This window comes from Myotis myotis, unplaced genomic scaffold (genome assembly GCF_014108235.1).
Source record: "Myotis myotis isolate mMyoMyo1 unplaced genomic scaffold, mMyoMyo1.p scaffold_m19_p_2, whole genome shotgun sequence".
Lineage (NCBI taxonomy): Eukaryota > Metazoa > Chordata > Mammalia > Chiroptera > Vespertilionidae > Myotis > Myotis myotis.
Genome location: NW_023416324.1, coordinates 135,857,243 through 135,884,200, shown reverse-complemented (window position 1 = coordinate 135,884,200; position 26,958 = coordinate 135,857,243). Strand labels below are relative to the sequence as shown.

General features: G+C 50.5%; 2 protein-coding genes across 12 annotated transcripts in view; one reads left to right on the top strand and one right to left on the bottom strand.

The window, feature by feature from the left end:
• The first annotated feature begins 1,523 nt into the window (after nucleotides 1-1,523).
• RIOX2 (ribosomal oxygenase 2) lies at nucleotides 1,524-25,263 on the top strand. 8 transcript variants are annotated; one of them, XM_036352733.1, is made up of 10 exons: nucleotides 1,524-1,557; nucleotides 7,269-7,739; nucleotides 9,359-9,478; nucleotides 10,527-10,655; nucleotides 16,808-16,911; nucleotides 19,441-19,543; nucleotides 20,325-20,496; nucleotides 22,247-22,335; nucleotides 23,898-23,984; nucleotides 24,811-25,263. In XM_036352733.1, the coding sequence occupies exons 2-10, from the start codon at nucleotides 7,308-7,310 to the stop codon at nucleotides 24,967-24,969; spliced, it is 1,395 nt and encodes a 464-aa protein (XP_036208626.1). In that variant the 5' UTR covers nucleotides 1,524-1,557; nucleotides 7,269-7,307; the 3' UTR covers nucleotides 24,970-25,263. The 8 variants fall into 8 exon arrangements, with proteins under 8 accessions (XP_036208626.1, XP_036208628.1, XP_036208627.1 ...); XM_036352735.1 differs by lacking the exon at nucleotides 1,524-1,557 and adding an exon at nucleotides 6,025-6,551; XM_036352734.1 differs by lacking the exon at nucleotides 1,524-1,557 and adding an exon at nucleotides 6,025-6,560.
• CRYBG3 (crystallin beta-gamma domain containing 3) overlaps nucleotides 25,192-26,958 on the bottom strand; it is a 131,278-nt gene continuing 129,511 nt past the window's right edge. For all 4 annotated transcript variants that reach the window (XM_036352724.1, XM_036352725.1, XM_036352727.1 and 1 more), the window contains one exon: nucleotides 25,192-26,878. In XM_036352724.1, the coding sequence (XP_036208617.1) occupies nucleotides 26,790-26,878 (89 nt within the window). In that variant the 3' untranslated portion in view covers nucleotides 25,192-26,789. The remainder of the gene's footprint in view (nucleotides 26,879-26,958) is intronic.

The following is a 26,958-nucleotide window of genomic DNA, read 5'->3' as shown; positions in this document are numbered from 1 at the left end:
ATTTTTTATTTAAATATATTTTTATTGATTTCAGAGAGGAAGGGAGAGGGAGAGAGAGATAGAAACAGCAATGAGAGAGAATCATTGGTTGGCTGCCTCCTGTACGACCAACACTGGAGATCGAGCCTGCAACCCGCGCATGTGCCCTTGACCAGAATTGAACCTGGGACCCTTCAGTCCGCAGGCTAATGCTCTATCCACTGCGCCAACTGGCCAGGGTGATGTCCCCCCATCTTAAAGGGCTAAATTTGATGTGAATTCTGAGTCTCTCTGACTGGAATCTGACAGGGAGCGTGTGGGTTACAGTGGGAGGTAGAACACAGTGAAAAAGAACTTACAGTTGACTGACTGGTTTGGCTCCAGTCTTGTTTCTTCTACTTCCTGCCTGTGTGACCTTGTGCAAGTGACTTAACCTCTGCTGACTCAGTTTCCTCAACTGTCCTGTGGCGGTGATCACAGCGGTGGTGAGGATGAAGAGCGGCACCTATGAAACACCTAGTGCAGCGGTTCTCAACCTGTGGGTCGCGACCCCTTTGGGGATCGAAAGACCCTTTCACAGGGGTGGCCTAAGACCACCGGAAAACACATATATAATTACATATTGTTTTTGTGATTAACCACTATGCTTTAATTATGTTCAATTTGTAACAATGAAAATACATCCTGCATATCAGATATTTACATTACGACTCATAACAGTAGCAAAATTACAGTTATGAAGTAGCAACAAAAATAATTTTATGGCTGGGGGTCACCACAACATGAGGAACTGTATTAAAGGGTCGTGGCATTAGGAAGGTTGAGAACCACTGACCTAGTGCACGGTGCCTCCCGGAAAGGAAGGACTCAGTGCAAGGCTTCCTGTTATTGTTACTTTGAAACAAGCCACGGGCATATACTTTGTCCCCATTTGCTCATGTGTCCCTGGACCATAAGAAGCAGCCATAGGTCCCAATTAACTTGACAGATTTAAGTCACTTCCTTTGGGTGGTTCTCTGTCTACAGGTACAGGCCCGAGCACAGGCTCACTCCTTCGGCCTCCCCTCCCACATTAGAGTCCAAGGAGAGCCTTAGGCCCAGATTACTTAACAATCGCTTTTGCTGTTTCTATAGCCACAGTAACAAAAAGTTTCCAGTATCCTTTAAACCAGGATTAGTTCTCTCTCTGGGAGCAAAGGGATACACATTGCAGTTCATCGCGTAGGAAGCTCAGAGGAAAGCCGCGGGCGCACTGGCACCCCCAGCTCCCTGCACTTGGAAACTCGCATCCCTCTCCCGGCCTCAGTTTCCCCAGGAGAGGAACAAGGTTGTGCCAGAGCGTATTCCCAAGTCCAGAGCCTCATCTCGCCCCCAACTAAAAAAACAAAAAAACAAAAACAAAAAAAAGCAAACAATTTATTTCCTTTTACACCAAAGACAGAAACTTGTGGGCTGAACACCGAACACGCGAGCGTACCGGGCGCCGGAAGCACCCACCCCGCCGCGCGGCGCGCCCGGGAGCGCGTGCCCGCCGCCCGCCCCGCCCCGCCCCGCGGCCGCGCGCAACAGGCCGGGCGGGTGAGTGGAGCGGCGGGGCCGGGAGGGCCGGACGCGTCCTCCGGGTTTCCGAGCGGGCGCGGGTGGGAAGGGGGACCCCTCCCCGCGGCTCGGCCCGGGGCTTCGGTGCGGCCGGGCGGTCAGCGGGCGCGGGTGGCTGCGGGCTGCGCACGCCCGCCGACCTGCGGTGCGATGCCGGGGCGGGCGGCGTGGACCCGCGGGGCCTGGGCTCCGGGGGCAGCCCACGTGCTCGCCGGCGGCCCGGGGCCGGGGCCGAGCGCCCGGAAAGTCTGGAGGCTGAGGCCGGCTCTCCGCGCCGCGCCGGGCCGGGTGCGAGCGGCCGCCACGTGGGCTGAGCCCCGCCCTCCGGGGCCCGAGAGCCCGGCTTTGCCGGAGGGAAGCGCGGCTCTGTCGCCGCCCGCCCCCCCCCCCCCACTGTAGCTTTGCAGCCTCCCCTCCTAACAGTCCACTGGTCACCGCATGTGTCCAGCGCAGCTGCCCCGCGCGGGGCTGTCCAACAGGTTAGACTAGAGAGACCGGCTGCGCCCCGTCGGGACCGTAGCCCCGGGAGGCGGGGGCCTAAGGACCGCGCATTCGCTGAGCCCGGGCAGCCTTTGGTTTCGGGCCTCCGGTTGCGGCGGGGGAGCCGGTTTCTCCCACCGTCGCCGGGATGGCTTTTGCCTCGCTGGCCTCCTGCTTTGCAACGTCACGATCACTAAAGCACATTAGCGAGGCGCAGTCCGTGAGCTGGACAGACAGCCACGGCACCACCTGACAACCAACACCTGCCCGTCGCAGCGCTGGGTCAGCAGGGGCCGTCTTCCCTCCCGGACCGACAGGCACTTCCGTGGGCCTCGGCGGCTGTTACGGCGCCCAGCGGCTCTGTCGGGCGTGGTGCGCATTTACTTGAGCTGCCGGACCACCATCCTCTCCGCTGGTGGATCTGAAGTGCACGCGTGGAACTTACTGTCTTAGCGCAGGTCCCCGGCCCGGCTGCCAGGCTTGATGCGGCCCGGAGGTGTGTGTGTTAACGAGGCTCCTGACCCCACCGCGCTGCGGGATGCGCTCTGGAGCGCGTAGACACCCACGGGCACCCAGCGCCGGCCACACTGCTGAACACCCAGGGCCAGCAGCCATCAGAACAGTCTCCACTGCGCACACCGTCTGGGCTCCCCCAACTTTGTTTTCTGCAAAGCTTTTGAGATATTTCTCTAAAGTTATGTACAAAAGAGGAAAACGGGGAGCAAATGCATTCAGCAGACATTTCTTGGGACCTCGGGGGTGCCTCTCTGCTAGGTTCTGGGTGTGTGCAGGTTGCGCCCTGCCCTGTAGAGGCCGTGCTATCGCGCGGGCGGGCGTGGCCCAGCGGTTGAGCGCAGAGATGATAAGAAGCCCACGGCTGAGGTGAAGGAGGTCAGGGTTTGATTCCAGTCAGGGCACATGCCTAGGAGGCAGCTGATCAACGATTCTCTCTCATCATTTATGTTTCTCCTCTCTCTGCCTCTCTGAAATCAATAAAAAAAAATTTTTTAAATAAAAAGAAGCTGCATTATGGCTTCTTGTCAGTAATTTCCCGTAGACAAGGCTAGGACACTTACTAGTAACAATAGGAAGGCTCTGTTTGTGTTTGTTGGCCGTAGAATGGGTATTGACTTTCTTGTAGAGTTTTAATCCTTCAGAGTTGTTTAGATTAGTTGGTGTGTTTTTGTTTTTAAATTAAAATCTGTTGGCAGTAAAATGTGAATTGTGAATGTTTCTTTTGATTTAATAATTTTACATTGTAATGATTATAGTCAATTCAAACTGTATAATTGCTTTTTTACTTTTTCTAATTGAAATATAATTGCCATAGAACATTATGTTATTTTAGGTGTACAAAAGAATGGTTTAGAATTTGTATAAATTGTTTTTTAAAAGCTTGCCCCCCCCCCCCAAGCTTTATACAAATATTTATTCTCACTTCTGCTTGGGTGGTCCGTGAGGTTTATAGGCAGGCTGTGTGGGCTGTACTCCTCTGTACAAAGCATTCTGTTGTTTAATTATCATATTTCTTAGATCCTAAGATATGTCTTTTTTAGCTATTTCTGAAATGGTGATGCATCTTGCAGTTTTTGGTACATTCAGTGTGGTGTGGAATGTCATCTGTCCACTTCTCAAAAGCTGTTAAAAAGAATTGTTATTTTACAATATGGATAGTGTGAGAATCAGGGAAATGGTATATTTCCCCAGTAACTTCTAAGCTAGGTACCAGTGAACTGAGCCTCAAATCATTTCATTGTGAACACAGAAACAATACGTGATGTAACTTTAGGCAGTATAAATAGTGAAATGTATATTCTAACAAAGGCGTTTGTTATGCAGTGCTAGTGTTTGTTAGTGATTGTAGATGGAAAAAATGCGTAAGTGTTTATATTTTTGGCGTTAGTATTCTGCACACTGTGTCTGAGCACACTTCCTGAGGACTGTGCTTATATAACTGTGTTCATATATTGTGCTTAAAGAAAAGCCTTTCAATTGCATCTTCCTGCTCTTGACATCCTTACATTATAAGCTAACCAATCGTGGGGGCTAAGAGATGTGTGGCTGAATGTGAAACTACTTTTTCATCTTAGGGTACTTTTAATGATGCAAACCTTCTGAGCCAATCTGTTTTTAAAGATTAAATATGGGCAGAGTGCGAGGGCATCCCTGGGTTCAGTGACTCGATAAGAAGCCCAGCTGACTGAATATAGCAAAAGGGGACCAAGTGTGTAATGTTCCAGCCACTAGTGGTGGCAGCTACACAGTTGCCAACCAGGGAAGCTCATCAGACAGCGCCCAGGATTTTTTGTTAGTTGGGGGCTAGTCACCTAAGAATCCTTTGCCTGGAAGCTTAGTTGTTGCAATATGTACCAAACTCCCAGACTCCCACCCTAGCTGGTTTGGCTCAGTAGATAGAGCATCCACCCTGTGGACTGAAGAGTCTCAGGTTCGATTCCCATCAAGGGCTTGTATCTCGATTCCAGCCCGGGTTGGGGCAAGTTCGGGAGGCACCCAATTGATGTGTTTCTCCCCCTCCCTTTCACTCTCTCTGAAAAAACAGTGGAAAATATCCCCGGGTTAGGATTAACCAAAAAATAATAAAAAATCCGAGACTCCCAGAAGGAAAGCAGATGTTCAGTATAAAACACATTGTTTGCACAAACAGTTAAGTCGGAGTGAGTCACTCTTTTTTTGTTGTTGTTAATCCTCACCCGATTTTTTCCCATTGACTTTGAGAGAGAGTGAAAGGGAAGGGGCGAGATAGAGAGAAACATGGATGTGAGAAGGACACATTGATTGGTTGCCTCCCGAAAGCGCCTGACAGAGGTATGTTCCCTTGACCTCAATCAAACCAGAGACCCTTCAGTCTGTGGCCAGTGCTCCATCCACTGAGCCAGACCAGCTAGCAGCCGTGGGCAAACTATGGCCCATTTGAAATGAATAAAACTAAAAAAAAAAAGACCATACCCTTTTATGTAATGATGTTTACTTTGAATTTATATTAGTTCACACAAACACTCCATCCATGCTTTTATTCCGGCCCTCCGGTCCAGTTTAAGAATCCATTGTGGCCCTCGAGTCAAAAAGTTTGCCCACCCCTGAGCTAGGGCCATAGTGAGTCACTGTTAACATTTAAACAGTGGTGGGAATGCTCCTAAGTAAAAACTCCCTGAGGTCTGCCATAAGCTGCCCTTTCGTAGGATGGCAGTGCTCTGTGCTAATCCGTTTTCATGTCTGGGGTCTAAGTACTAGGAATACTTTGTTTCACTGAATTCCTGGGTTCTTTGGTTGAGAAATCAAAACGGTCTGGAAAACTTGAAAGGAAAAGGAAACATTTTCAGCAAATTTTTGTCTCATTGACGACACATTATAAAACACTAAAGTTAATTTCTTTTCTAAGCTTAAGCCCTTACCTCTCCAGTGCAAGCTTTGAGTGTCTATTTTTATTAGTTTTCCATCATCCTGTGTTTCTCCACCCAGAGCGCTTGATCTGAGCTATTTGTGGGCACAAAATTTAGAAGCTAAAATGAGGTCACTAGAGAGTTTTGTATTTTGATGTTTCCACTTCCTACTGTGTTTAGTTTACAGTTGGGTTGTATTCTGAAGGTTTATTAATAAATTAGTTGTTGCAATATGTAACAAATTATTCCAGGGTTTATTCCTAGGCCCTACCGACCGCTAATTGTACTTAGTCCACATTGTAGCTGAAATACAGCTTAGTTATAACGACAGAGAAGCAGACAGTGTTCTTGCAATTCGGATAGCCCAACAAAATAGGAAGCCATAACATCTACTAATAAGTTACTGGTCTCTGGGAAAAATTGGTTTTTGTAAGTGCAGATGTTTAAAATTTATTTTTTGTTTATCCTCATCCAAGGATATTTTTTCCATTGATTTTTTTTTTTTTTTTTTTTTTTTTTAGAGAGAGAGAGTTGGAGGGAGGGAAGAGAGAGAGAGAGAGAGACATCAATTAGTTGCCTCCTGCACATGCTCCAAGTCGGGCCGGGGATCGAACCTACAACCCAAGCATGCGCCCAGGAATCGAACCCTTGACCCTTTGGTGAGCAGGCAGCCGCTCTAACTATGGAGAAACACCGGCTAGGGCTATAAGTGCAGATTTTTATAACCTTTTTTGGGGACAGAGACTCCTTTAAGAATCCGGTGAAAGCAATGAACCCACCACCGCCTCCTAGAAAAAATAAAAGTTTAAATAGAAATTTGCAGTTTCAGGAAATTCATCTAATTTGAATTACCATTTTTGAACCCCAGACGAAGGCCACCTGCTTGATAACCATAGTTGTGGTTTGGGGGCGGTTCTGAGAGGTTTGGCAGTGCTTGCGAGTGTTGCTGCTCCTGCTCCTGCAGTGCGGTCTGCGAGCCAGCAGTGCCCCTCCCTGCCTGGGCGCTGTGAGAACCTCCGCCCTCCGCCCTCCGTCCGGCAGGCCTAGCGCCCAGGGGATGTGCACGCCCGAGATGGAGCAGCTGTGGTAGAGGTTTGTGATGTGGGTATGTTGTTATGTTTAACTTACAGCTTTTTAAAGACTTGGGATATAACTACCTTTAGCCTTCACTTTTCAGCTTGTAATTAGTTTTTCTAATGGGAGAGAGGTTTCTGATAAAGTGACACTTTTCAGGCATAAGCTGAGATTTGGAAGTGGGAGTTTCACGTGGTTGAGGAAGACTTGGGAGCAGGCTGCTTCTTGCTCCGGCCGCCAGCTGACACCACGCCCGGGACGTGGCCGTGGGCGTCCTGGCCGGCAGGTGGGGCGGCGCTGTGGTGCGGAGCGCCTGGAGTGGCGCTGTTGGTGGCTCTCCAGCCAAGCGTCTGTGACTCAGAGTACATCTCATTAGACTTGGGACCCGGTGCTGGTTGAAGCCAGATTAAAAGGATTTTCGATTTTGCTGTGTCAGTGGCCGCAGGCTGAGCTGTGACGGGGAGCTGCTGAGAGGGTGGCATCATTTACGTCGGGATAGTTATGCTTCCCGATAAACAAACTAGGATTCCGCAGCAGTGCTGTGTGCACGGACAGCGCGCTGTCCCCAGAGGAATGTGGGATCCGCAGGTAGAATCCTGGCCGGGAGGAATGGTGTGTGGGCCCCAGGCTGCACCGGAGGAAAAGGCCTGGTCCCACAGCGTCTCCTGCGGCCACGGCCGTGCCTGGCTGCGCAGGACCTGCGAACACCAACACGTGCTCTTTGTTCTTTGGTAGGTTTGCCTCCCCTCACAGCTTCGCCTGGAAGACGGGACGATGCCCAAGAAAGCAAAGCCCGCGGGGACTGGGCAGGAAGAGGGGCCTGCTCCCTGCAAACAGCCCAAGGCGGAGGCGGCGGGGGCGCCCCTCGCTTTAAACTTCGACAGCCCCAGTGGCTTCTTCGAAAGTTTCATCTCGCCCGTCCAGACGGAGACTTTCTTCAAGGAATTCTGGGAGCAGAAGCCCCTGCTCATTCAGAGAGAGGACCCTGCGCTGGCCGCGTATCACCAGGCCCTGTTCAGGCTCTCAGACCTGAAGAGCCTGTGCGGCCGGGGTCTGTACTATGGCCGGGACGTAAATGTCTGCCGCTGTGTCCACGGGAAGAAGAAGGTTTTAAATAAAGATGGCAAAGTGCACTTCCTCCAGCTGAGAAAAGATTTTGATCAGAAAAGGGCAACAATTCAGTTTCACCAGCCTCAGAGATTTAAGGTAACAGGTTCTCCCCCCGCGGAATCCTCCTGTGTTTAAAGGGTTAACATGTGGCCACAGACCAGCTCAGGGGCGAACCTGTGGTCTCCTGGTGATTTGCCTCCTGCCGGCTTGAGCAGGGGGAGCTGAGCAGGGGGAGCGCCTGTTTGGTCTTCAAATGCATCTCAAATGAGGAGATTCTGTGTTCTCTTTTGACTGAATTGTTAGAAAATGTCCAACATGCAGGGTGGACATGGTTGGGTGGCATAGAGCTGCAAAACCTAAATTATGTTGCTGGTGTTAAAAGTTCCGTGGGCTGGCTCTTGTCTCGGCGGAAGGCAGACATTTCTGTCCGGCTTGCCCCTTCCTTGTAATTGAAGGCAGGCAGAGTAGCATCACGGTGGTCAGGTCCTTCTTGTCCTTGCCTCCCTTACGGCCTGCATCTGCCTAGGGAGAGGTGCAGATGTCCATGTGGCCTCAGCCCCCGCCCGCCCCACAGCTGCCGTGGGAAAGCCTGGTTCCTTTCTCTCTCGCAGGGATATGTGGCTCCCCTCGCCCCTCAGACTGGCTTATACCCTGAAGAGGGGATTAGTGCCTGGAGAGGGGGCAGGTACTCGGCCCCTTTCCCCCTTCTCCGCCTGTACCCATTTTCTAGGTTGTCGTTTCTCCTCCCATCCCGTTACATATCAGTTTTGTGCGGGGAATTCCGAAATGTAAGTCTCTCGTCCTTACTTCTTGCCGGAACTTGAGACGGAGACGGCCAGAAGCTCACTTAAAGACGCCTCCACACGGGGGTTCTAGCAGGGTTCTAGAACTCCTTTTCCCCCTTCGAAAAGCTGTTCTTTAGCAAGTCTTCCCCATTTCAGTGGATGGAGCTGGGAGCTAGCTCACTGTCCAAGGCAAAAGCCCGGGGTAATTGCCCATCAGCAGGTCCTGGCAGTGTTACTTCCAAGTGCGTCTTGACCTTTCCACTCCCTCCCCCTTCCCGCCACCCGCTCGTCCCTCGCCTCACTGCTGCCTTTGCAGCTTCCCAACTGGTATCGCTTGCTTTCGACAGACCATTCTCCACACAGTAGCCAGAGTGAGCTTCTAAGACATGGAGGCAAGCAACAGGCGGACTAAACTCAGAGGGAAGGGGCGGGGTGGGGGGGAAGGGAGAGATTAAGAAAAGAACTTATATGCACACATGCATAACCCATGGACACAGACAGTAGTGTGGTGAAGGCCTGCAGGGGTTGGGGTTGGGGGGGAGCGGGGGGGGGGGGGGCGTTGTTAACTGCGGGAGTGAAGTGGAGGGAGTCATTGGAGGAGAAGGGACATTTGTAATACTTTCAACAACAAAGATAAAAATAAATAAATACAATAAAAATGTAAATTGGATCCTGTCATCTCCCTGCCTAAAGGCCTGCCCGGCTCCAGCCCGCCTGCCTTGCCAGTCTCGGTTTTGCGCTCCAGGCTTTTCTGTGGGGCCAGTCCTCGCGCAGAAAATTATCGAGGGCAGAGGTGTCGGCTCTTTCACGCTTCTTAATTCTCGGGATCTGGGAGCTAATAGCTCAGTACAGACTGTAAGCAAATGAGAACACGTGCCCCGTCCTACTGTTAATGGGCTTTTCCCCTCCCCCTTTCCTCCTCTGTTGAAGGATGAACTTTGGAGGATCCAGGAGAAGCTGGAATGCTACTTTGGCTCCTTGGTTGGCTCAAATGTGTACATAACCCCTGCTGGCTCGCAGGGCCTGCCGCCCCATTATGATGACGTCGAGGTGAGAGCGGGAGAGCACCGTGGGGCCGGGGGAAGGAGGAGTTGCTGATTGTCGGGTCAGGATGGGGGTCAGGGTTCAGGCCACCTCTTGGGCCAGGTCTCTGTCCACTCTTCCTGCGCCGTCTCTGGAGACCTCGACCTCACCTGGATGTTGGGCCAAAACCACGTCCACCCAACGGTTTCCTTCCTGCTCCTTCCCCGAGGGGACGGGTCGTTTCCAGTGACTGATACGAGGGCCACACCTTCTGTTGAGTTTATCTACAGAAAAGTGTGATTGGCTTTCTCACTTGGCAGTGCACGGTCCTTAATAAGGTGAAGCCACAGAGCAGACCTTACATCTGCTTTCACTTTGTCCTTTTTCTGTAGCTGCCAGAAATACATATAGTTTTCCGTTTGTGAAAACCTAGGGGCAGCTGGAGTGAAGGTCATGGTTTCCCTGAAGCACTGGCACCTTGACAAGCGTTGATTTCACTCCCCGGGAGCTGCCAGAAACAGTTAGCGTTTTGGCTTAGGTATTTTGTAGTTTTATTTTTGTACCAATACAAGGTGTGAACACAGAGTAATTAGTAACAAGTCATTTTTTTCTCCCTTTAAGAGCAATTTGATATCAGTGCATTTTCCAAAGGTCTTGGTTCTTTAAAAATACTTTTTTAACAGAGTATTGAGATATCTTTGGCTGAATGAAGAACAAAAACCTTAAAGCTTTCCTACCTGCCAGAGATTATATTCAGGATCTTAGACATCCAGTCATCTCTGAAGCTCGGCTTTGCCGTGAGAGATCATGGGCTTTAAGCTGTCGGGTCGGAGATTTGAAGGAATGAGACTGTGGTCTGTCGTGGGATGTAGAGAACGCGGCGAGGCCTCACGGAAGGGAGAAGAATGATATCCCTCTTAAAGGTTAAAGCCATAGGTGCGGAGTGCAATGTGTCTGATCTTCATTTTTATTTTTTATCTGAAACGGATGATCCATCTGGGCCCCCGGAGGCTCCCGAGGGAGCACCCGCCTGTGAGGAAGCTCTGACCTCGGGCCTGTGGCTCTCCCTCCCCAGGTGTTCATCCTGCAGCTGGAGGGGCAGAAACACTGGCGCCTCTACCACCCCACGGTGCCCCTGGCGCGCGAGTACAGCCTGGAGGCGGAGGACAGGCTCGGGAGGCCGGCACACGAGTTCACGTTGAAGGTACGGGCCTTCCGCTGTGGGCGCCCCTCCCAAGACAAGTTCAGGTCTGAGGCCCAGTGACCGCCTCGCGGTCCCATGGGAGTGTGTCCCAGGGTTTCGGGGCCGGCCGCTCATTCCCCCCAGCACTGCAGCTTCCAAAGGCACCTGGTAACTGGCTGGAGTGAGCCAAGGAGGCGCTAAGTTCATTTCCCAAGTGACCTTATGTAATCTCCACATACTATCCACGTCCAGCAGGAGTGAATCATGAATTTGCTGTCCTCTGACTTCTCTCGAGTAAACGTGGAAGGCTGGTCTTGGGCAGCTGTGCCAGGTCTCGGCGGGGGTGCAAGGGGGGGTGGGGGGGTAGGGGGGGGCATTGGCACTGGGTGTAGGCAGCTGAGGCAGAGCCCAGCCAGGGACCCCTGTTTTCCTACTGGTAGTTCCAGAATGGCCCATGCTCCTCCTGACTGCAGCCGACTCTGCACTCTCCCCCGCCGCTGCATGTAGCCGCCAGAAGAGCAGTAAGCACAATGGCCCTTGGAGGAGGCCGGGTGGCTTGATCCTGCCCTGGCTCTTGGGCATCATGCTGCTGAGAAAGGCTGTCTGTGAGCAGTTAGCTCAGTGGTTCTCAGCCTTCTGGCCCTTTAAATACAGTTCCTCATGTTGTGACTCAACCATAAAATTATTTTCGTTGCTACTTCATAACTGTAATGTTGCTACTGTTATGAATCGTGATGTAAATATCTGATTTGCAGGATGGTCTTAGGCGACCCCTGTGAAAGGGTCGTTCGACCGCCAAAGGGGTGGCGACCCACAGGTTGAGAACCGCTGAGTTAGCTGGCCGGGGTCGTGGCCGCCAACCCCAGCAGGTGGGGTGAGAAGCAGTCTTAGGGGATAAGACAGCTCCATCGTTAAGCTTTGTACCTTTTCCTACAAAACATAGATTTAATTTCTTTCCGTGTCAGTAAGATAATAGTTCATTCAGACCGTTCCAGGGATTCTGCCTACCTGGTATACTTGTATATAGTTACTATGTTTTTAAATTTCTTGTATGTTGAAGTTATAATTAGTGTCCAGTTCTTACTCAGTGCCTTGTGGCCCCTTCTTGATTTTAAAATCTTTGCCGGCCTGCCAGTAACTGGGGGAACAACCTCCCCTTTTGAGGATGGCGCCTGTATTGCAGGAGACTTCAATAAACACAACAATAAGGGTACCTTTCACTTCTTATGCTCTTGGTCAGCAGTCAGCAAACTGTGGCCCATGGGTCAACATATGGCCTGATGCCTGTTTACATAAATAAGTTTGTTGGGTCCCAGCCACACTCATTCCTTAGGTCCAGTCCAGGACTGCGCTCACGTCACCCCGCAGGGTTGACTAGCTGCTGCCGAGACCATGTGGCCCACAAACCACAAATACTGACACAAATATTCCTGACCCTTTACAGGGGGAGTTTGGCAGTTCTTGGTCTTGGGGAAGCGTGTTTATCGAGGCTCTTGGTTGATTATTTTTAGGCTGAAGGCTAAGCGGCCCCTGGTCTCTGAGGCGGGGCTGAGTTACCTGCACTGATGACTGGCTCCTTGCCCCACCCAGAGGGCTGGGCTCCGCCTGGTCCCCAAGGGCCGCTGGGGCCGGGACTGAGGAGATGGCGCTCCGCCCACTGGTCACCCTGATCACAGCTCATTAGAAGCCCGCGCCTCCCGCAGGAGCAGGACAGCAGCGTGTGCGCAGGGCTGTCCCAGGTGTATGTCTGTGCACGTGCGAGTTTAATCAGTGAAACCCCTCAAACGTAAATGCCCAGTATATGCAGTAGAAAAGCTGGGCTGCTGGGGTCCAACCCCAGCGGGTCCAGGGGGTCCCCAAAGGCGTAGATGGAGTTGGCGAAGAAGGAATGACACAGAGACAGCGTTCAGTTGATCAGCAGCCTAGCCAGGATCTCTAGCGAAGTTCTGGTTAGGATCTCCAGCCAGGTTCTGCGTCCATGTTCTCTTGCTAGGTTCTCCAGCCAGGGTCTGTAGCCATGTTCCCTCGCTAGGTTCTCCAGCCAGGTTCAGTCACCAGGTTCTAGTCAGGTTCTCTTGCCAATTTCTGTAGTCAGGTTCAGTCCAGGATCTTTTGCCATGTTCTCTCGCTAGGTTCTGTCTCTAGGTTCTGAGGCCAGTTTCTGTCCAGGATCTTTTGCCATGTTCTCTCCAGCGAAGTTCTGCTGTCTCTAGAGAACGTTCTGTGTAGGTTCTGTGCCTAGGTTCTGTCTCCTTAGTTCTGTGTTCTAAGCTCTGTATTTTAAGTTCTGTGTTCTAAGTTCTGTGTTCTAAGTTCTGTCTCCTAAGTTCTGGGTCTTGCTGTATTATTACATCTGTATTTATACCAGTTGATTCAATCCTATCAATCTCTATTACAAAGGTTAGGGCGTTTCTTATCTCCATTCCAGGGAGTAAAGATTATGTAGCTTAAGCATGATTGTTCATAGTTAAAGTGATTAATTACCCGCCTGGCACTTAGTTAAGAGGTTTTATTCCCTCCCTAACTTCAGGGGAAAATCCCTACCTGGGGAAACAACCTTTCTCAGAGACCTTGGTTAAAACACATAGTGCCAAGAAGGTGAGCAAACATATTAAGAACAGTATGCCATATATGCCAGGTCCCTTGAAACAGCAAGCATGGACCGGCTCCCGGCACTGGGCCCCTCCGGTGGGCGGGGGCTGTGTAGGGCCCTCTCACCCCCGCCTCCGGTGGCCGCCTGTGTGGCACGGCTGCCCAGCTCAGGATCCTGGGGTGGCTTCACCCTGTGACGGGAACTGCACTGTGGCTGGGGAATCCGACAGCCCTGAGTGAGTCCCTCCGCCGGCACTTAGGAGCCGTGTGTCTTGGGCGAGTTATTTAAGTCTCAGTCTCCTTATTAACACGCAGACCACAGTGTTGACATTGCAGATGATAACGACTGAAAAATATTACTCTGATGCCTCCCTCACATGACATTCCTGGAAGAGATGGGTATATGCCAATATATTGCTGCTTATCAAATTACCACAAATTCACACACACTCAGTGACTGGAAACAACACACATTTGTTATCTCACTGTTCTTCAGCTCACAAGTCCAAAGGGGCTTTCCCGTGGCTGAAATCAAGGTGTCCGCGGTCCGCATTCCTCCTGAGGCCTCGGGGCGGGTCAGCTCTGGGCCTTTCCCTCCCCAGAGGCCGCTGCAGCCTGGGCTCACGGCCAGCAGCTGGCAGCCTGGTCTTTCTCGTGCTGCCTTCTCTCCGGTGCTCCCTGCCAGTGCTCGCCCATGAGGATCCTGTGATTGCTGGGGGCCCACCTGCACAGTCCAGATACCGCCCTGTCAGCAGCCTGATTCCTATGGCAGCCGTTGTTCACACTTGTTGCCATTGTCTGTGTGACCTGCCTATGCACAGGCGCTGGGGTGAGGACAGACGTCTTTGGGGCCCGCCACAGTGCCCTCGGCTTTCTCTCCTCTCCCCCTCCGGAGCCCCTCCCTGCAGGCTTTCCTTTCCCCCATTCCTCCAGAGCCCCCTTCTCAAGGTTACCGTGACCTCCCTGCGGTCAGGGACAGGGTCAACCCTGAGTCCCCACCGTAGTCTGCCTGTTGGCAGCATGTGACACTGGGAGCCTCGCCTTCTTCCCTGTGTGTCCGGGAGGCGCCCTCTCTTCTCATGGTTCTTTCTCCGCCTTCCTGACTGTTGCTCGTCGTTCTCCGTGGTTTTGTCTTCAGTCTTCCCCCCTCCGCAGGGTAGGGGCCAGGGTCATTTCCTGGACCTCTTTTCTCAATCCATGGCCACGTCCACGGATTAAATGCCTTCCACACTGGTGTATCTTAAATGCTGTGTTGTATCTCTAGTTCATGTCTTTAAACTCTAGACTTATATAGTCTCAGAAAGGTAAAAGGTGTTGACAATTTCATATTTCCCAAATAAAAATCATGTCCCACCTGTCCCAGCCTCCTCCCCTCTATAAATGTGTCACCATTTTTCTTCTTGTTTAGGACAAACCCCTTGGACATGGATTTATACGAAAACCTCCTATTTGGTGTTTCCTTTTCTGACATAACCACCGCAGTGGTCCCTTGAGATCCGGTGCACCTTCTGCCCAGCCCTCCAGTGACTTTGGTTAAACCCAGAGTAAAAGCCCAGCCCTAAAACCGCCCAGAAGGCCTATAGTCTGGCTGCTTTGCTGCCTTCTCCCCTCCCTTCCCATCACTTCCACCTTCACTCACTACCCTGAGCTACACTGGCCTGCCAGGGGCTCCTCCAATGTGCCGGCAAGTTCCAGCCTCAGGACCTTGGCACTCCCCCCCCCCCCCCCCCCGCCCCCTGCCCCACCCCAATCCTTTCTCCCCAGGTAGTCACATGGCTGGCCCACTCACTTCCTAAAGTCTCTACTGAGCTGTCCCTCCAGCAGAGCGCCTTTCCCCTGAGCGTTCTGGATAAAATAGCACCTCTTACCCCAGGCACACCCGCCTCCCCTTCCATCAGCATCGGCCCCTCCTCCTTCCTCTGCTGCTGCTTGTGCTTGCATTGCATTACCACCACTTGACATTATTTATTTGCTACTTTTAAAAATCTAAGCCAAACGCCTGCTCATTGGAATGTACTGCACGAGGCAGGTCTTTGTGCTGCTCAGTGCCTGGCGTGGGGGGAGGGCGGGGAAGTAGTAATCAGTGTCTGTGGGATGAGTGAATGAATGAATGAATGAAGTATGTATGTGAGGGCCTCATCAGAGGACTGGCACTGAAACAGCCAGCAACGCTAGCTCTAACTGTGAGGAAAGCATTTATGGACTTGAACTACTGATTTCCCGGTCAGCTGAGTTCGTGGCAAGTAAGCCTCCAGGATAGCCCTTTGAATATAATAATTGTATACTGTTTCTTGCTTTAAGGCAGATCTTAACATTTAAAAAAAGTTTTAAATCTGATATTTTCTTTTTAATTTTTAAATATAGAGAGAGATAGAAACATCAATGATGAAAGAGAATCATTGATCGACTGCCTCTTGAATGTCTCCCACTGGGGATCGAGCCCACAACCAGGGCATGTGCCCTTGACCAGAATCGAACCTGGGACCCTTCAATCCACAAGCCGATGCTGTAACCACCGAGCCAAACCAGCTTGGGCTAAATCTGATATTTATTTAAAGCATTTAAAAAATATATGTTTTTATTGATTTTAGAGAGAGAGGAAGGGAGAGGGATAGAGAGATAGAAACATCTGCCTCCTGCATGCCACACTGGGGATGGAGCCTGAAACCTGGGCACGTGTCCTGACCAGGAATCGAACCAGTGACCTCTTGGTTCATGGGCCAACATGCAACCAGTGAGCCACACCGGCTTAAGCTCTTACCCAGTGAGCCAGAGGCTCCAAGCTCTTACCCAGTGAGCCGGACTGCTTCCCATGGCTGCAGACGGGAGGGAAGCAGCTCTCAAGAGCCCCTCTCCGCTCCTCGGCAGCTGCTACTGTGCCCTCATCAGGTGGGATTAGGAGGTGGCTCAGGGCAGGGGTGGGTCGGGAGAGAGCCAGACAGGGTGGAGGAGGCTCACCTGCCTGAGGAAGTACCTGATCTTTACTTCTGTCGATTTTTAGGTTCAGGTGAGGGGTTATTTGGTGTTTCATTCAAACATTTCTCGAGTCTGTCACGTGTGCTGGGTGCCCTGGTATCTAGGTTCTGGGAATACAGATGGAGACAGGCTGCGCCTGGAAGAGCGTACAGGCTGGCGGGGACTGGCGGGTAAAACCGTGTTGTAACAGCCCACCCAGCATCGCCCGAGAGCTCCTTTATCCCTCCAGTAATCCTGTGAGATTTGGGGCTGTTGCCTCCATTTTGCAGATGAAGAAACTGAGACTTTGGGAGGGTAATTTGCTGTGTGCGCCTGTTCTTCACAGCCCCACGGGGTGGAGAGGGAGCAGCTCCCTGGCCCTGGGTCTGGGCGGAGTAGCTTCAGGTCTATCTGGTTTCAGTTTGTGCATAACGAAAGTGACTCCAGGTTCTGACAGCCAAGCCAGGACGGGTCACAGTGGCCCGCAGGCCTCCAGGAGCCCGTGCTCCACTAGGAGAGGTTTCTAGAATGGAGAACGGAAACTCAGCCTGTGTTTGTCTCCGTAAAACAGAAGAGGGAGAAGCTATCCTTGTTAACTCTTCCCCCTCTTCCTTTCCTCCCTTTAGGCTGGCGATTTGCTGTACTTTCCCAGAGGGACCATCCATCAAGCGGACACGCCCCCGGGGCTGGCCCACTCCACTCACCTGACCATCAGCACCTACCAGAGCAGGTGAGCACCCTGCCTCCCCCCTGGCGTCCCGGGACAGCCCGAGTTGTGGCTCACAGCAGCCACGTTCAGGTGGCATTCAGGCCACCACCCTCGCACTTCTCCAAGCCGGGGTTCAGGCTCCTTTGCTGACTTCATAGTCCTTGAGTGTCCTGTGCTGTAGGCCGGCCTGGGCTTCCTCCTGGAGATGCCATGAACCCGACTGTATGACACTGGGAGTTTTCCAAATTATGGCTCCTGTAGTTTAGGAAGAAGGAACCGTGGCTGCAGGTATGGCTGCGATAGTGAGTCAGGCTTCTAGTGTGTGTGTGTCTGTCTGTCTCTCTGTAAAATATTATTATGGTGGTAAAATATATACAGGAGGGGGTAAAAGTAGGTTTACAATTGTGAGTACATTATTCTAATAAATAAGCTGTTGCAATAATCATAATCTGCATATCTTTTCATATGAATAGCTGAAACCTACTTTTGCCTCCCCCTTGATTTGAGAGAGAGAGAGAGAGAGAGAGAGAGAGAGAGAGAGAAACAGAGAAACATTGATCTGAGAGAGAAAAATGGTTAGGTTGTCTGACCGGGGATTGAACCCACAACCTGGGTATGTACTCTGACCAGGATTTGAATCTGTAACCTTTTGGCGTCCGGAATGACACTCCAACCAACCGAGTCACCCAGCCAGGGCTTAACTATTTTAAGCGTACAGTTGAGTGACATCAATACACTCACACTGTTTTGCAACCATCACCACTATCAGGTTCCAAAACATTTTCATTACCCAAACAGAAACTCCGTTACCATCGAAACCTCTGGGTCTCTGTGAAGGCTCCCACTTCTTACAGTTGTAGGAATTAAAGCGGGAAAGGCAGTCTGGAGGAGTCAGACCTAAGAGTAGTTCCATGTTCCATTTCGGCAGGTGCCTTGTCACATGACAGGCCCTGGGCAGTGGCACCTTGTGAATGATTTCCTAATAGCATCAGCCTTGCCAGCTCAAACCCCGTTTAAACACCAGCCATTAATTTGTCAGCATGCGGGCCCCAGGCCCTGCGCTGTCGCTGGGAGTACAGGCATTGCATGGAGGGCCTTTGTGGGCTTACACGCTGGAAGTGGTGTAGGAGGGAGGTAGGCTGTGATAAACTGTATCCCAGGTTTGCAGAGGAAACTCGTGGAGCAGAGAGGATGCACTAAGCAAAGCCGGGCGTCACCCACGCTGAGTGAAAAGGGGAAACGTTACTCAAGGACCCCGCACCCTGGAGGTGTCCCCTGCCTTGGGCCTGGTGCTCCTTAAGGCACTGGGGTGGGGGGGGGCTCTTCTCAGCACCTCTCTGGGGCAGCATGTGGAACACTGGGGCCTGCTGGTGGGACAGCAGCAGGTGATTTGGCTGTTTTACCAAAGTGAACTCCTTAAGAGGCCCAAGACCCACTCTGACTCGTAGAAGAGCACACAGCTCTGTTTAACGCAGTTCAGCTCCTCTGGGTGGGCGGGGCGGGGGGGGGGGCGGTGCTGCACACGGCCACCCGTGACCCTGCAGGCAGAGCTGGTTCTGTGCTGGGGAAGGTTGGCACGCCTCCTCCAGTTCCAGGATGTGAGGTTGGGGTGACATTGTCGCAAAGCGGGAGGCCACCAGGTGGTAGTGGATATCTTGGGAATGTGCCCTCCTGTGGTTTTTGTCCTCCTTGGCCACTTGTCGGGAAGTATAAATGTGTTAATTCTGCTTACTGAGTGCGAAGCCAGAGTCACACGGTGAATTTCCATTTCGCACACAGCCACACCCGCTGGTGACACAGGAAAATTTAAACAGCTAAGAGGTGTTTAAAGAGGGCACCCCCGGGAGTGGTTTCTCACACGGGTGCACTTTTAGGGGCGAGCCAATTCTAAATGCCCCTGAGAGAGCACAGGTAATTGAACACTGAATCGCCTCCCCAGATGTTACTTTTGGCCACTGGCTTCTACCTCCTACCCCAGTAAAGCCATTGCTAGAGTTCAGCAAGTTGTGAGATCAGTTCTTTTGAAATGGATGTTGATGGATGTTTTCCTCTTTACTCTTGTATAAGGGGCGAAGGAAAAGGTAACGTGTAACTGCAGATAATTACACAGTCCGGGGATCTTGCTGTTACCCTAAATGTATTGCTTTTGGAATTTTTGCACATAAAACTTTTTTGGTCCTATGATGATTGTTAAAATTTCCTACAAAGCTCTCCTCACAGACACTTATTACAGTTAAAAACATTAAAAAAATTGGTCCCTTCAACTTTCTACTTCATGACAGTATATGTTTAATTCTTGGCATCTTTAAGAGAAACCATGAATCAAGTCTCCATTCCCACCACTGACTGCCCGTGGGAGTGCGGGAGGGGCGGGAGGACAGTGGGATGGACCAGCGTGTAGGTGTGCCTGCGGGTCACGCAGACGGAGGGAATGGGGGGGTGGGGCCTGGAGTGCAGGGAGGTGCCATTTGTGGTGTCCGGCTTTACTAGTAATCAGTGGTTTCTGTGTATTTTATTCTGTGGTTTTGTTGTTGGTGGTGCGTTTTCCAGTTCGTGGGGAGATTTCCTTTTGGACACCATTTCGGGGCTTGTGTTTGATGCTGCAAAGGAAGATGTGGCGTTCCGGGCCGGCATCCCCCGGCAGCTGCTCCTGGTAAGGGGAAGGCAGGTGGGGAAGGGGGGGCTCACAGCCCCGGCAGCTGACGCCGTGGCCGACATCCAGGGCCCCCAGGGCCCTTTTCAAACGAGCCATTGAGCCATCGTCCCTTCTCCTGCGCTGACCCCGCAGAGCCGGTGGTTGAGGACGCACGGGAGGGCCGCACGTTGTGTGACCGAGAAGCCACGGTGCTGTGCGGACGGCCTCTCTGTGCTCCTGGCGGCAGGAGCGGGCCCTGTGGGAGTGCTGGCTGAGTGAACGCTGCATAAGTAACGTGGCTGGACCTGCAGGGGCAGCCAGCGCACGTGAGATTTCTGCTTAGGAGAGCCCGGTGGGGGCCCGGCCTTGCTGTTTCCCTGGCGCTCTTGTCCATCCTGGGTTTGCGTTGGGCAAGCAGCCATTTGGCTGGTTTGAGAAGATGCGTGAACCCAGGGCGGACAAGTGCTGAATTGGGCACAGGTGCGTTCACTGTCTGACGCAGTCACCTTCGGACAGTGATTTGCTTTCCGAGAGGCTAGAGCCCAGACTGCATTTCCAGGGACCCCTTTTCCAGGCAAAATCCTGAAAATGGATTTTTGTGTGTGCGAACAATAGGCAGCTTCAGACGGGCAGTGGTTATATGGAAATAATGGGACGTTGTTCAGAGGGGCTCCGGTCTCCTCAGTCCCCACTCTCTGGGGGTGACGTGGATGTGTCTATACCAGGGGCTGCTCTGGAGGCCGGGACCGAGGCCCCAGGTTCTGCTGGATTCTGGGCCAGGATGCTCCTCCATTTCTAGCAGGTGGAAACCACAGCCGATGCGAGGAGGAGATTAAGTGGCTTTCTGAGGACGCTTGCCGACCGCCTGGAAGGCACCAACCAGCTGCTTTCATCCGACATGAAGAAGGACTTTGTCATGAACAGACTCCCCCCTTTCCACGTGGGAGACGGAGCAGCGCTCTCCACGCCAGGTGAGCTGCCGTCTTCTCCTCGGGGTCAGGGCCAATGTGGTATTCGGAGGCTTTCCTGGGTGGCCTCTCTGAGCAGGTGGAACGTTGGAGCATTTTAGAATTTCCACGGAGCTGGGCCTGTCTCTAGTGTGTGTGGTTGGACAACACATGCTGCACGCACGCCTTAGCTTCGTGTACCTCATGGTCACGTGCACAGACCTCGAGTCCCTGCCCGTGGGGAATGAGAGCTCTGATTTTGGGGGAGATATATGTGTATGCACAGGTACTCGGGTAAAAGCCATCGTCAGGACGTTTTAAGGACCTGAACATCGAGACATTCTCCTTGGAATTAACTCTGGGAGGGGGAGCACGTTGCCGTTCAGCAGGTGGAATGGGAGAGTGCCCCAGGTGATCACCGACCTCCCCCAAGTCCCAGGTGACTGTTTTGTGACAGGTTTAGGCTGCAAATGACCTAACACACTTCCGGGGGGTGGTGATTTCCATGTTCTGTAGCAAAGACCAGCAACACCAACTCCTGTGGTCGGACACACTGGGGTTTATTGACTTGCTGCAGCGCAGAGGCCCACACACACTGTTGGGCGCTATGGGGCATCTCAGTCAAAGGGCTTTGCTCTGGGTTAGGTGCTGTCGGGAAGTCGGGGATCCTGTGACTGGGACTCGTACATCTGAGCCCATGGCCGGAGGACTGATGTGACGACAGGCAAATCAGCAGCGGTCTCCTTCGCCAGGACAGGAGCTGTCTGGTCACTTCTGCCGTGTGGACGATGTTCTTTTGCCTGAGTCCTGACGTGTTTGCAGCAGTCCTGTTCGTCTTGATCTCAGTCAGCGCGGCCTGTGTGTTACATGGTCTCTGGAGCCCCCTCACTTCTGTAGAACACCGGGAGGCCATGGCCAGGCCGGGGCCAGGGGCTGCCTCTTCCTCAGTGGGGCTGAGCGAGAGCAGCATTTTCACCAACTTTTATAGAAGCCTTGTTTATCATCAGCTGAGAACCACTGGAATAAACAATCCCTTCTAACACTGATTCTATTTTTATTATATCTTTGGGGGAAGTTTAGGATTTGTTTTTGATTGTATCTATTTAAAATAGCAAATGTTTTACCAGCACATATTCTAATCTTTAACAGAACAGAGCTTTCTGAGTCTCGGAAAACGGCCCAGAATATTTTTCTAGTTTTCCTTAACTTAGCCACTGTAGTCAATAAAGCTGTGATCCCTTACCAGGGAAGAGGGCCCTGTAGGCTAGTCTGCTTGTAGTGGCTGCCTTTTCACTAAGTTAAATTCAATTTGAAAATTATTTTTGTCCCTGTGAACGTTACCAGGTGGCTTCTACATGACACCATGCTTGATCTACACAGACTATTTGCCAGTCATGCAACTAGTAATTGATGGGGTGGTGCAGTCTGAACGCAGGTGCTCCTTCTGGCGTCCACATGTAGAATAAGCAGCAAAAGAGGATAAACTGGAGGCGGAGTGCTCTGAGCAGAAGGGCAGGGCCCGTCTCCGCTGTTTATGTCTATTTAATGTACTTATCGGCTCATCTTATATCTGTCCTCACTATGAGAATGGGCTCCATTAGGATGTAAACTATATATATCATCACTATAAATGTCAGGGTCAGTAAGTAAATACCCTGATTGGACTCACTGCAAATTGTCAGTCAATGTGTTCCTTAAACAGTTGCACCTGCAGACTAGTTGGATCCTGCTGGGTCCCACTTTTGAAAACTGCTTTTTTGTCTGGATTGTCTAGGTGGACAGTTGCCGAGGTTGGACAGCATCGTGAGGCTGCGCTATAAAGACCACATCGTCCTCACGGTGATGCCGGATCAGGGTGGGTCTGTGAGTATCCGGAGGGGAGAGGTTTCTGTCCTCAGGGCATCTCCCTCAGACTGACAGGTGGCCACGCCCTCCCCTCTGGCAGTCCCTCTGCTCTCACAGCTCAGTGCCTGCCATTGCTTTAGGGCGATACTGCCCAAACCTCACTGTTCCACATTTCCCTTCCTGGTGGGCATTTGAGGGCTTGCTTGCCCTCATCTCCCACAGAATCCTTCTAAAAAAACTGATTTCAGAGAGAGGGAGAGCGAAAGATAGAAATATCAATGAGAATCATTACTTGGTTGCCTCCTGCACGCCTGCCCCCTACTGGGGAATCGAGCTCGAAATCTGGGCCTGTGCCTTGACTGGGAATTGAACCATGACCTCCTGGTTCATGGGTTGATGCTCCACCACTGAGCAACACGGAGGCCCACAGAACCCTTTTAATTGCCCTCACATAGTGATTGTCTGGTCTCTGCCCCCAGTTGGGTTTCAGGCCATGCTGCTCAGACGACTTTGGACCCTGTCCATGCGTCTCCCTACCTCAGTCCCTCTTCCGTCCCGTAAACTGTGCAGGTTTGTCTTTACATACAGTTCTGTTGATGTTTCTTCTTAAAAAATCTCTGTCCTGTGGGAAGATATTCTACTTTCCATACGTGACCCAGTAGTTCCCCAAACTGGCTGATCGTAGAATCAGCTGGAAAAGTTTGAGATAATGAATTCCTGGGCTCCATCTGGTCTGGGTTGGACCCTCTGCACTTGTTACAGCTCCCCCTACAACCCAGAGACCTTTGGAACTGTCCCAGGCCCAAGGCTTCACCCGATTCCTCCTGGTCAGCTTTCTCGGGAGGCACCTCAGGGATGACTGGAGGGACGGGGGCACCTAGATGAACAGACTGCTCCAGCCGTCAGGGCCAGACCTGGGGGGGCTGGTTTCTAATAGACACAACACCTCAAAAGTACACATCTTCATTGAAAAACGCCGTCACTCTGCTAATGCGTCAGTTTGGGGCCATCCTCTCCCAGGCCAAGGTGTTGGAGCTTTACCTAAGGCGACAGGGAATGGCAGGCTCTGGCAGAGTCTGAGCTGCACTGTGTGGGAGGGAGCGGGAGGGACGTAGAGGCCGTTGGGGAGGCCACTGTAATTGGAATGAAAGTTTTATAGATCACACAGCTGGTATTTCTCTAGAGGTAATGTTCACGCCATAATTTTCATGTCAAATTTTGATGCAAAAAAGTGCAGGTGTGATTAAGTGAAGAAACTTGAGTATTTCATTAGGTTGCTATGTAAATTGTTGCTTTTTGATGAAATCAGGTTTCTGAAGATGCTCTAGCAGGTGTACTGTTTTATCTGTTATTTGCTACAAACAAATCGTAATCTGTGAGGACGGTAATGAAGTAATAGGCAGACACACAATATATCACAACATTTTGCCCAAAGGATTCTTTACAGTAGTCAATAAATTTCACTAAAGCACCGAGGTTTTAAGATTTTTCTTGGTTGTTGACCCATGTTATTGGAAAAAGCTCCTAGTAACGAAACCCTCTAAATTCTGTTGACGACTTAATGCTTTTTCTTTTTAAAGGATGAAACTCAAGAAAAGATGGTTTACATCTACCACTCCTTACAGAACAGGAGAGAGACACACATGATGGGGAGCGAGGAAACAGAGGTTCGTTCCAACCTGAAGTGGATGCTTTTCCTTCGGTCGGTGGTGGCTGGGAGAGTCTGTTCCCTCTGATTTATGGGAACTGTGCTTTGTTATAATTGCAGTGCAGGCTTAACGTTCCATACACCTGACAGCCCTTTCGAGTCACATGGTTCTGTGACGTGCAGACACTAGCTGGATGTGCAGGAAAGGTGTAATGTAATGCTAAGCATTTACGTTAGGATGTCTTTCCTGAAGTCTGAGTTTTCATACAGGAATTGGCAAATTCTGTAAGTTATCTGATTATAGTCTATGTGCATAGCCTAGCCCAGTGGTCGGCAAACCGCGGCTCGCGTGCCACACGCGGCTCTTTGGCCCCTTGACCGTGGCTCTTCCACAAAATACCACGTGCAGGCGCGCATGTACAGTGCTATTGAAACTTCGTGGCCCATGCACAGAAGTTGGTTTTCGGCCTGGGCGAGTCTATTTTGAAGAAGTGGCGTTAGAAGAAGTGGGGGTACGTTTGCTGAGGTTAACCCCTCAGATTGAGGACGTTTTTAGCAAAGGCCAGCTTAGGAGTACCCTAATTAAGTTAATAACAATGTACCTACCTATATAGTTTAAGTTTAAAAAATTTGGCTCTCAAAAGAAATTTCAGTCGTTGTACTGTTGATATTTGGCTCTGTTGACTAATGAGTTTGCCGACCACTGGCCTAGCCCATCTGAAACAAGTTTCATACTTTGAAGGGCGTCAAAAATAACGGCATACGAAGAGTTTTGGGAGTTTATGTGAGAGTGCCCCTGGAGAGACATAAGTGGAGTATGATCTGACTGGTTTATCCTTTTTCAGGCTCATGGACTTCGTTTTCCTTTATCTCATGTGGATGCACTGAAGCAAATTTGGAGCAGCTCAGCGATTTCTGTCAAGGACCTGAAACTTGCTACAGATGAGGAAAAGGAGAGCCTGGCCTTGTCTCTCTGGACAGAATGTTTACTCCAGGTAGTCTAGCGCCTCTACGCACTGTGTCTAGGATTTTGCATACACAGGAAAAGCAAACATTTATATGTTGGGGGCCCCTGCTGCTCTGAGTAGCAGACAGGGCTGGAGGGATGGTTACATACAACTTGACTGCATGTGTTCTGGTAACAGGAGACCCACCGGTTACAAGTGGTCATATGCATTAAAGAAAGGATGGCACATTACTCCGTGTCCTAGAAAGTGGCAAAACCGTACTTGTGACAGGTTTATTTATCCAGTGTGGTAGAAAAGGCACAACGACAATAAAGGTATCATTTAAATTTAGAAGTTGTTACCTGGCTTTGTCTCTGTTCTTTGGAAGAAACTTCTTTAAAGAGCCTCATTGGCTCTGAAAAATTTTTAAGCAATTAACATGAAGAAAAAAATTTTAACTTTTTTTTTTTTACAATGACAATATACATACCTTTTGTATACACAAGCCCCCATTTAAAATAAAGTTACCCCTATAAGTTTCATTAAATAATGTTGCCACACTAATGAGAGGCACTCATGTCTATGGGCATGAGGGAGTTTTACAGATGCTGCTTCAAAGATGACAGAAAAGCCTGAGATCAGAGGAAAAACCCCAATGATATCTACGTGGAAAGACCAAGTCTCTATAAAAAGTTCTCAAAATAGTGGGTCTTTGAGTTTAAACAATTCACTGTTACTTTATATTCTAAAGTGCATACAGGTTGATATTTTAAAAAATACCACTGGAGAACTTAATCTTTCTATGTAAAAAATAGGACATTTTTCTGTTTTCTGGCAAAAGTTGGGGATAAAGGGAACAGTTATCTCCAACTCTCAGTTTAAAACCAGCTCAGGAAGGAAAAATGCTTGTGAATTGTATGGTTAAAGGTGGTAATGCTTACTTTAAGCCCAAGGTGATATCCTATCTGATTTTGCTTAAATAAAAGCTATTTAAAATGGGAGTGGAACACTGAGTTTTCTATTTCGTAGAAAAATCAACTCCACTTTTACTTACAGTAAAATGGTATAGTCAAGTCTCAACTACTACTTGGTTTTAATTTGAACATGTGAAACTTCCCTTTATCAGGCAAATAAATACCTGACCATCTTCTATGGAGGTGAAACAGTTTTAATAAACCCTTCTCGAGGGCAGATCAGGCGAAACCGAGGGGGAGGTGTCACACCAGGACAGGTAACACTGAGTCCTGTGGCCCAGAGGGTGTCTTGCTAATACTTAGAGTGCAAGGATGGTCAGGTGATTTGTGCTTTTTAAGTCTGAAGGACTGAGAAAAGGATGGCCACAGACAATACTCCATATTTAAGCCCTTTTCCTGATAAAGTTCAGGTCCCTCCCTGGGGTCAGTTACAAGTATGAATACTTACGGTGCTTCAGTTATAAAAGCCTCAATAGAAAACCTTTAAGGTTTAGCTATTAATACAGCAGCTTAATAGGTTTATTAACTATTCTTCAAATATTGCTGAAAATTATTCACAACCTATAGGAATTTACTTCCCCGCGCCTTGGACTCATCCACACATGTAGTAGGATGTGAATACCTACAGGTCGGCAGCACCGCCAGTGTCCTAAATGATGCTGTCAGGAACGGAACGTACTGGGTGGACGGAGAGAGAACACCGGTGTCGGTAGACTTGCTCACCCATGTTGGAGATGAAGCAGGAATAGAACCTTTAACCAGAAATCATGACCCGTTCCTCACAGGGGCACGGAGCAGCTGGCAAGAATATGCTGAGCTCCTGGTGGTGAGCACCGGTGGTGCTTCCTGTCCGGGGAGGCACGGCGCTTCCCCCTTGGTTCTTTCTAGGGATGCTGCCAAGTCTCACAAGATTTCAATGTCCCACTTCTGCGTTTCTTTCCCCTCCAGGGGCTGGTTTACAATGACATGGGTCTTGTCATAATAATTTCCTCCTAGAATAGAAATTCCAAAAGAAAAGATTATGTCTTCACACAAGTGCGCAACTGTGTCCACCAGCTATTGTTCAGCCCGA

Excerpts from the sequence above, each read along its gene's own strand:
- RIOX2 (XM_036352730.1), top strand. The coding sequence starts at position 7,035 with ATGCTTCCCGATAAACAAACTAGGATTCCGCAGCAGTGCTGTGTGCAC. Across the intron at positions 16,912-19,440 it reads ATCAGCACCTACCAGAGCAG|TTCGTGGGGAGATTTCCTTT; the intron begins GTGAGCACCCTG and ends TGCGTTTTCCAG. Across the intron at positions 23,985-24,810 it reads TGGGGAGCGAGGAAACAGAG|GCTCATGGACTTCGTTTTCC; the intron begins GTTCGTTCCAAC and ends ATCCTTTTTCAG.